The sequence below is a fragment of the Procambarus clarkii genome, chromosome 27 (assembly GCF_040958095.1).
Source record: "Procambarus clarkii isolate CNS0578487 chromosome 27, FALCON_Pclarkii_2.0, whole genome shotgun sequence".
NCBI lineage: Eukaryota > Metazoa > Arthropoda > Malacostraca > Decapoda > Cambaridae > Procambarus > Procambarus clarkii.
In genome coordinates this window covers 24,861,464-24,872,146 of record NC_091176.1, presented here as the reverse complement: position 1 = coordinate 24,872,146, position 10,683 = coordinate 24,861,464, and the positions used below count along the sequence as shown (strand labels likewise).

At 43.2% G+C, this 10,683-nt stretch overlaps 1 protein-coding gene across 1 annotated transcript in view; it reads right to left on the bottom strand.

Moving 5' to 3' along the window:
• Positions 1–4,037: 4,037 nt before the first annotated feature.
• Positions 4,038–10,683, bottom strand: part of LOC123762585 (pseudouridylate synthase 7 homolog) — a 50,785-nt gene continuing 44,139 nt past the window's right edge. The window contains 1 exon segment of the mRNA XM_069332147.1: positions 4,038–5,734. Coding sequence (XP_069188248.1) covers positions 5,327–5,734 — 408 coding nt within the window. The 3' untranslated portion in view covers positions 4,038–5,326.

The window sequence follows — 10,683 nt, the reverse complement described above, 5'->3', positions numbered from 1 at the left end:
ACGTAATTGTATTTGTGCTGCTTTTTCAGCCATGTTCCCCCCTTTTTTATCTCTATTTTTATTTGTTCTCAACACATTTTATTCTTTATACTCGAATTAGTATTAAGCTTTAGTCATTTAAGTTTTTCATGCCCGAAACGCATTGCGTAATAGTGGCTTTAGGCATTGTATGCACTAGCTCTATCTATAAATCCATCATTCTTTGTAAAATCTCTTGTATGTATGTACCTTACCTAAATAACATTTATTTATTTATTTATTTATTTATTTATTTATTTATTTATTTATTTAATTTCTACGTTGAGGGCCTCCCAAAGTTGAAGTGCCCCGGGCCCTCCAAGGTGTAAACTGGGCCGTGCGTGTACCAGGTGACATCCACAAACAAATGGTCTTGCATGTACAAACATAATTAACAGACTCACTATAACCTAACTATAGCAACTAGCCGCTAGCTCACACAACCATTAACTATAACGTGAGTGTAACAATGTGTAAACACCTCGGAGCAGGAAGCAGAGTAGAGCTGTATACGGTAGGTGGTAACCACCTCCAGCAGACGTCGCCTGGTGTGGTCATACTTTCCACCACCACCATCATTATATTTCCCTACTCAAATCCCTGACGTGATAGTTATCTTGAGAGGAGTTCCAGGCTAAGCGTCCCCGCGGCCCGGTCCTCAACCAGGCCTCCTCTTTGTTACACACCCCCAGGAAGCAGCTCGTAGCAGCTTGTCTAACTCCCAAGTATCCATTTACTGATAAAGGAACAGTGGCATCAGGGTGAAAGAAGCTCTGCCCATTTGTTTCGGACTCCGCCGGGGATCGAACCCGGAACCTTAGGACTACGAACCCCGAGCGCTGTCCACTCAGCCGTCAGGCTCCTAAATAAACATAAGTTTGACGAGAAAACTGATCAATCATTATTAAAGGAAATGAGCATTTATTTAGGCTTGTTTTAATGTTCAGTTTAGTTCATTTATTGTGCACCCCATACCCATCCTGTGGGCGGTAGTGGAAAGGGTTACAGAGGCACATAATGGGCTCAGGGATTGAACCCCACAATTCATTAATTTAATGAAGTATCTGAATTTTATTAACTGTGTGTGCAAGAAAGGCCTGGCAGCGTGATGGACGAGCAAGTCGTTGATCATGTGTTCACTTTCTTAAGACTGCCGCCCGCTGCCAGCCGGTCCCACAACAGCTGACACACTTCCCCACACAACTGAACACAAACTTACAGCTCCGTTTACCGCCTTCGGCTTGGCTTCAACGGTTGCGGGGAGTTGTCAATGACTGTGATGACTTTATAGTTAACGATATATGGAGAACCCAGCGGTGCCCGGGTCCCTCGCTCCTTCATCCATCTTTTTCTCCTTCCCCCCCCCCCCCCCCGCCTCTTTTTTTTTTTATTAAGATGTAACATACTTGCTACAAGACCATTCCCACCAGACTTGGTCAAAGTTAGAGATGAGCCTTCTTACACTGTTCTCCACTTTGTCCAAAATTCTGATGAATGATGGAGAGTAGGCAATCCAGTGGCGTGCATGCTCCAGATGTCATTTTCATCTCTGAGCTCTAGGTTTTTACCACCCATTTGCGAGGCCGCCTTCTCGAACCGTTCGTCCTCTCTTCTTCCCTTTCTCTCTGAATTCTGGTGAGCCCACTCATGTGGACTCACCAGAATTCTTCTTATAAGCATAAGATACGCCAGTGAAAGGGTGGAGATGGCAGACTTGGCATCTCGCTTCAGGAAAAGTCAAACGATTCCAGTTTCAAGTTGAGGACGGCTTCCTCAAGCTTGTAGTGTATACACGTGTGGGAGAAGGTAGGATGGGCCTCACCGCAATCGAGGCAGCGAATCTGGGGAGAAGAGCAATCTGTCTTAAGAGTGGCCTTCGTCCCCACACATGGGGCATAGAGAAACAAGACTTGTGCATTTGAGGGCACCATGCCCGAACTTCCAGCACTTATTACAAAGTCTAGGAGAGGGAATGTACTCCTGAATGGAGCACCTGGCACTAGCATGAATGATAGAGGGCGGAAGGGTCCTACTATCGAAGGTGATTTCCCCAACTCAAAGGGGGCGATGGCGGCGACCACGAGGGTCGAGTGAACGTTTCCACCTGGAGGACAGGATGGCCTTGGGTTTCGAGGATATGTTTAATATCCTCATGGCAGTCTTTTAGGTCCCTAACACCAGTTGTAACATAGTGTGGGAAAACAGTGCCAACACTGGCATTTAACCGAGAGTTTTTGAAGACCCGAACAGGGGTCTCCTCAATGCAGGACAATGCGGCTAAGCGGGTAGCTGCATCTGGAGGAGCAGCAACGACACGTGTACCGAAACGGGTGGGATTAAAAGTAACAGGCATCTACTGAATCAACAAGGTGTTTATGGAGGGAGAAATCATCAGGTGTAGAATCCAGAGAGAGGAGTTCAAAGTATTTAGCCCACGAAGCAGGACCAAACAAGGCGTTGAATGTATTAGTATGGGATGAGATCTTGTGAGTGCGGCTATGGCGGGGACGGCGTTGGGAATCCCCAGAGAGAGAGATAGGGGGTAGAAATGCAGTAGTCACAATGAAAGACTGAGCCTTGTCAGAGGACGGGGTGGTAATCGCTGGGGGTTTGGGGCTCGACCCAACCACAGAGGAGGGAGGAGAGCCGAGAGGAGGAGTCAGGGGGGGGGGGGGTCAGTGGAGGAGCTAGGTCTGGGTCCAATGTAGCGGGGGCTACAGAGCCTGGTCTTCCAACAAAGTCCAACTCAAGGGCTTGGTCACCCACCCAACAAGCCTGAGAAGTCACGAAGAACAGTATTCAGCGACATGAAAACGAGAGGTAATACAGTACTTTCATTCACGAATGTGTACCGGCTCCTACCTCCACACGGAGCCATATTAGAGGATAGGACATCCAACAAGAGACATGTTGCCAATCTTGCCAGGGGGCGTCGTGAGTATACTACCCACAATCGCCACCTTACGAACCTTCAGTCCGTCGAGATTGGGTTCAGTGACGAAAGACGGATCGACATTAAAAGCGTCCCCTCGCCGCGACGTTGGGTACCACAGTTTAACGGGTGAATGTGCCTCCCCAACCTAGTGTTACATAGCCTTCCCAGCTTGGTGCCTTCTTTGATAATTACTTACTTACTCCCCAAACACCCGGGTGTCAAAACAGAAGATGTCCAAAAGAAGAATCAAGACGGGCAAAAGGTCAGCGGGGAAATGACAATTAGATAGAAAGGGGGAACAAAAATTAAACATAAGGAAAAGAATTTCAACATAATTAGTGAAGACAGCAGCAGGAGCATAAGGCTTCAAAAGGACAGAGGACTGTCCCATGGATCATTCCACTCCCACAAGCCCCCTCATGACGACAACGGGCTGAAAAGAAGTAAAGGGCCGGAAAGAGAGAGGGAAGCATAATAAAAACATGTTGACACAACACCACGAGCAAAATGACTGATATATCAGCTAGGAAACTCTAGTAGATAGCTGCATGGCCACTGGGTGGCACAGGTATAACTAGCAAATAAACTAATTTAAGATCAAGTATTTCATTTTGCTGTCTTCACATTTTGTTTACCCTTGCTGTTGTTTGAAATATCTTTCTCACCTTTCTGATGGCCTTTTCTTTGTACGAATGATTGTGTATCCTCAGCTCCCTGTTCCTCTATAAAGGGGGCCAAGTTTTTGCCTCTGGTTCCCTGTAGGCCTAAATGACTCGCATGTGCCTGGCATGAATTGAACTGAGTAGAGCTTATCCAGGTACCTAGCAACAGGAAACCCTCATAAGAGCTCTTCCCCCCCCCCCCCCAAAAAAAAAAATCTGGCACTCAGACTCCTACTTTTCGGCCAAAAAAGAAACCTCAGGCCACGCTCAACTGCCTAAGTATTTGGCCAGAAGGGAGCTCCACAATCCACTACACAACCCTCTGGCTAAACAGATCACACAAAACAAAGCTGTTCTCAGGGGGGAAGGCTGTACATGGAGTTGATCAAGATCATAATAAGGAACTACCATTTAAAAAACAAAACAATGGATCATTTATTAAATTAACCTGAAGTATATGACAGTAACACACACATGGTTTATTCTTCCTTTTGAATGAAACATTCAGGAACTTGTCATCTCTGTGCAAAATGGCTTTCTAAATAACAAATATTTGCATATTAAACTTCCCTACTGCATTAAGAATAAAATATATGTAAATATTATTCTGTAGTTCCTATAGGGCCATTAATGTAAAATATAACACACTTATATACCACTGCAATAATCTTATAATTGTATATTGAGTTACGATTACACACACACGTGTATCCATACATGCATGGACATATAAATGTATTTGTATTGTATTTTTTAACTTATGAAATCATGCATATGGTTGAATATATTGAACAAATTGAATTTACTTACCTGCATTGTTTCCATTCTGGGGAATTTTTTTTTAGCTACTAAATTTAATACCAACTTTCAATCATTCTACATAATTTTGTATGTATATTGTTATTCTGTATTTCATTAAAACTCCATTCACCATTCTCCAATATTACTGTAAACGTAATTGGTAATTATTATTTACATGATTACTAAATCAACACATCCCAACAATACAATAGTGTGAGGGACAAGGGAGGCAGGCAATGAATTGAATACAATGCTGCTCTCCTCCACCTGATGATCAATGAGAACTGGCAGCATGTGTATGGTAAAGATTTAACTTGCTTGCTTCGTTCAGTATAAAAAACAGACCAAAGTTACTATATGGAATACTATACATGTATGTACATGTGTCTGTGTATGTACTGTACTGGCAAAAATATAACAGGTTAAAAAAAAAAAAAAACTTAAAATTTTGCTACCTAATACTACTTATCAACCTTTACTATATAAGATAATGGGTATAGGGAAAGGAAATAAGTGTTTTATTGATATAAAAACAATTACTGCAAACACGCAACATTCATACTGGCAGCCTTGTCCTAATGTGTCAACATTTCATCTTGCTCCTCCTAAGTCAAATCAGAAAGTATCCAGATCACACACTCAATAATAATAATATTAATAATAATAATAATAAAAATAATAATAAAACACTTGTTCACATAAGAATTGCACTTGCAAATAAAAATATAAATAAATCTATATCGTTAATGATATGGAATTTAAGAATAGCTAATCCTTACAAATGTCTCAAAGAGCAACACAGATGTGCTGTACATTGTTTAAACATGTACAACAACATATTGATACCAAACTTCAGATTTTGCATGTTAAGTTTCACCCCTTACCAAAAAATTGCAGGCATTAAATTTTCCTAATAAAACCTTCCCCTCTTAGCATTCCAGTTGTCTCCTCCCCCTCTTGACCTCTTTTCACCACGTCCACCCCATCCATTTCCCCCTCCATAGCCACCCCTGCCTCCTCTTCCTCGGCCACTACTCCATGCATAATCCCGTCCCCCTCTGTAACCTCCATGATCACCGCCAGTGTTAAAGGATTCTCTCCCTCCACCTCTATTCTGTCGCCAATAAGATCCAGCATTATCATGTCCTCTCCACGATCCTCGGAATCCTGAAGGTTTCCACGAGCCTCTGTCTTCCCAGCTCCCTCTTCTATCAGACCCCCGCCGTGGTCCCCCTCTTCTTCGGGATGGCCCTCGTCTACTACCAAAATCTCTGCTTTTTTGGATGTAGTTTCCTGGTTGATTGAGCGTTGCCTGGAACTTAAAACAAAATGCAAATTGTTAAAATTAATTTTATGTCAAAGAATGGAGAAATATATGAAGAGCAAGATGTGAAACTAAACCAGGCAATAAATACCTTGAACACACAAGCAAATAGCAAAATAATAGCAAAACAAATACAAAAAAAAACAGCATTGGATGAATGAAATGGCAATTTCTGGAGGAGCCCCGGTAGCTTCCTAAAGATGGCTTTTTAATAAAAGATCACATCAGCCGTAGAATTATGAGGTCACTCTTTGACCTACCAGGGACCAGAACCTGGCCCCCTCACAGGCACAGAGAGCAGGTGACACTCTGCCACTTCACCAGAAAGTCAGTGCAGCGTTACACACATCTGAGGGTTCACAGAAAACAATGCCTCGAAAACTGATGAACTACTGCAAACGAGTCACATGAAACAAGGGATTCACTGAAACGAGCAGGAAACTCGTTGGTACCGATTACCATCGCCAGGCGGTCCAGTCGCAGTTCTCAGCTGGATCCCTGTAGCATACATGGAAAGGGTTCTGGGAGTTCTTCTACTCCCCAAGCCCACCTGAGGCCAGGTTCAAATTGTGATAACTTGGTACACATGCATGGTACACGTTGCTTGGAGCGGCCCGCAGGCCCACATATCCACTACAGCCTGGTCGGTCAGCATTTCTTGCAAGAACTGAACTTGACCTCTGTCAGTTCTTGATCCGAAGAACAAAGCCACAACAGACAAACCTGGAGGGGTAGGAGTGGAGGCACGGTACCAGTGGGGCTCTACCCGAAAGAAGCATTACATTACCTTCAACGGTGGATTTTTCATCTCTATCATGGCTCGTTTTTCTTGAGTGTGTTGCTAGATTCTTGAGTCTATTTTCGGTATCCAATAAAGAAAGAAATTGAAAAATCAAACAAAAAATAAATGCTCTTATTTTTATTACTGTTTAAATCTCGTTCCATTTTCTAACTACTTACCTGATGAAAAAAGCTGAATGTACACACCTACATAATGTTTATATACTGTGGGAGATGACGTTTTCATTCACCGTGAGTGTGAGAGGATTGCTAATGCATGTCGAGGGGAAGGCTTTGCTTGAACACCAAGGTACCTGGTAGTGTCAAAACACTGAACATCAACCCAAAGTGACACCAGATGAGCAGCTGATTCCCAGTGACAATGTCCATGGAGGGTATGACACAGCAGCCTCAACATGACAGTAAGACTAGCTTAAGGGTGCATAGCCTCATTTCCCACAGGCAGGTGGCAGCACACAAAAAACAAGCGTTGAATGTAATGAAACGCCATTTTCTGGGTGAGCCCTGGAGCATTAGTCTATGGAGTTCTGCCTACCGGGGACCACTAGCCAGAACATGGCCCCTTCAGAGAGGCGCAGGAAGCAATAGCCCTGGAACCTCCCCCCCTTCCCCCGGGGTTGGGGGTTAACCTTATTTGCCACTGACAGGGGTTAGGCACCCAGCAAGGTAGGCATAACAAAAAAAACAACAACATGGTAAGAAAATTACAATAAAAAACTGAAGAGAGAGAGAACTCCCTCAATTCCCAAGCAAACGTCACACTCCATCACCGTGTCACTCATCTGCGCAGCTCTACCCCCAGGGGCGGGTGGGGAGAACCCCGGACCCAGTGCACTGGTGACCCAACCATTCGCAGTTCGGAGGCTAAGCATCAAACATGGGAGAACTGCTGACCAGAGGGAGGGAGGGAGGGTGGGTTGCCAGGGATTATCTTGAGATGATGATTTCGGGGCTTTTTTTAGTGTCCCCGCGGCCTGGTCCTTGACCAGGCCTCCACCCCCAGGAAGCAGCCCGTGACAGCTGACTAACACCCAGGTACCTATTTTACTGCTAGGTAACAGGGGCATAGGGTGAAAGAAACTCTGCCCATTGTTTCTCCCCGGCGCCTGGGATCGAACCCAGGACCACAGGATCACAAGTCTAGCGTGCTGTCCGCTCGGCCGACCGGCTCCAGGGAGCCTCCAGGGTTCACACAGAAAATGCCTTTCATTACATTCAACGTTGGTTTTCTGTGGGGAGCCCCTACGGCTCCCTGGAGCTACATAACCAAAGATAAGGAAAAGAGGGACTTACCTGTTGGAAATAACCAACAGTCTCATACATTTCTTGTATTTTTATACAACATTTGTATTAACCCAAGTGGTTACTAAAAATTACTAACTTGTAGAATTTATCATCATGATTTATAATAGCTATATAGCCAGATTTTTTCTAGTCAGAGTGACGACGTGAGGAACGACAGGCTGAAACATGAATTTTTCTACATTTAGTTGGATTTATAACAAAGTCCAGTTTATCATTTCCTTTACTAAGGATAATTACTTACTAATAAGTTTACTTCGTAGCACACTACTGCTTACTGGAACTCCCTTATTTAGTTGATATTAAACATTCCAGTGGAAATTATTTGAATGTAAAATAATTCCACTTCACATTCCTCATTTATTTACGTAGCTTTAATAAGTTGACTCACACAATGAGGAGTTGTATTATAACATGGAAGAATTAACCCTTAAATGGTGCCTGGCTATTTAGCATGTGTCACCCGCAGGCGCATAAAAAAAAAAAAAAAATCTTCTAAATCTGTTAATTTGTGTTCACTGATCATGGGAAAAATAATAGTGTGTAGTGTGATTATATCTATATAATAAAATGAGTGAATCATCGCTGTACTCAAAAATATGGTCTGCATATTGTTGATTCAATTATGTTCATCAAACAGTGAAAAAATACTTTGTCGGTTATAACACTAAATACACAGGTTATATATAAGTATCTGCATGTTTTGTTCACCATAACGAACCACTAAGTTGCTATTATGAGCCAAAAAGTAACGAGGAGTGACCACCACACACCAGCCAGCCACTCGCTGCCACTCACTCCCTCAACACCTCACTCGCAAACATATTCCTCCCACCATACTGTTTTTGCTTTTATATACAGACGTTATATATAAGTATTTACATGTTTTGTTCACCATAACAGTACATCTAAGCTTGTATGGTGAGTAAAGGCACAAAGACGTAGGTACTCACACAGTCAGCTGGTGGCGGCCGCCCTCAAGGCCAGACGCACTAATATTTCTCCTCCAACAATACTGTTTGTGGTGTTATTACGATATATACACACATTATATACAAGTATCTACCTGTTTTATTCACCATACTTGTACAAGTAAACTGGTATGGTGCCCAAAGACCATAGTGGTAACCAGTACACAACATGATAAGTCGTGCAGACGACGCCACCTCCCTCACCAAAATGGCGGCTCCCAACATACTCCTATTGCTGTTTATACCCTCTATACACACGTTATATATATAAGTATCTACATTTAAGTTCACCATAGCGAACCACTAAGCTGGTATGGTGAGTGCAGTCAATAAAAGGTGGCCACACACAGTCAGAAGACAACGCCACCACTCTCCCTCCCACAGCATTACTCCTCCCTCCATGGAGCACAGCGCTAAATATCACCACAATCCTGCTATTATCAGAACCCTGGTCAGTTTTATCACAGTCAGGGGTCTTCAGTAATAATATCAGCTACATAATAGCATGAACAAGTATATTATGGCATTTTTAGGCGATGCTGTGGTCACAAGCTGAACATCAGTGCTGTGAGCTCATGTTGCGTACATCAGGCTTGGTTGCTCACTCAATATTGAGGCCCGTAACACCAGGGAATTTATTATTCACGATTAAAAAAAAAAATGGCGTCTGTTTACAAGAGCCCTGATGAAGGTATGGTGAACCCCGTGTATCCGCGGGCCGTTTAAATCTTGCGTAGTACTCCAAAGCATCAGCAGAGGCCTTGTCGACGACCGGGCCGCGGGGACGCTAAGCCCCGGAAGCACCTCAAGGTAACCTCAAGGTATCATATGATGCGGAGCACAATTTACTGCAAGTCACTCAACGCATCATATGATGTCTAGCGCAACTAAAGGGTTAAACGTGACATAAATACTCATCACAATCTCTTCTTTCTTTAGTTAATTCTGACATATATAAATCCATTTACGCTCGAGATGCCTATGAAGAGACACGCATGCACAATTGGTAGGAGGAAGATGCGAAAGCGTCGCTAGCCACCACGCGAGAGACACGCCATTAACAACGTGCCTCTACACGAGAGAGACGTCATTAACAGCGTACCACAGAACGCATCAACACCTGCCTCTCTGATGCCATTACACGGAAGCGTGGGCAACTATCTTGCCAAGTTATTGTGTTGCAGAACTTCTACTTAACGACTCATAGTTACGTCATCCTAGCATCAGCGGGTGCCAAAGTTCGTGGAGGTCTACATCTGCATACAAACACAATTCCAGGGCGAGCCTAATTCCAGTTCCTACTGATGTTTGCTATACAAGTGCACTTAGTAACATTTTACATATGTTAGTTGCTCATTCATTATGCCAAGCTACAACCAATAAACCAAAGTTAGTTGAGTAGAATCTAGACTCTTACTTCTCAATGAGAAATAGTAATATTAACGAGTCTAGACATCCTTTACTTTTAATTTACCTTTCAGCTTGACTGGGAGCGGCGTGAAGGAGAAGAATTAATTTCATTCCATGTGCTTGTTCGACAACGCGTTGCAACAAGTGTGCTGTCATTATCGCCCCACACGTTTCCAACTAATTCAGTCGAACAGCTAAGCTGACCTGATTTTCTAATAGTGTTGTATTAGATATACTAACATCTAGTTACATGAATGATTTCTTCCAATTTGCCATTTACTTGTCATTTATGAAAGTTACACTATTTACTAACTACATTTATTTGATTTATATATGAACCATAATTTGAATTTGCATACATATTTCTTTCTGACGATTGAACCAGTGTCGGATTATTGGTGCTAGAACGTAATTGTATCCTAGCGCTCGTACCCCCCCCCCCCAATTTGTGAAAGTTAA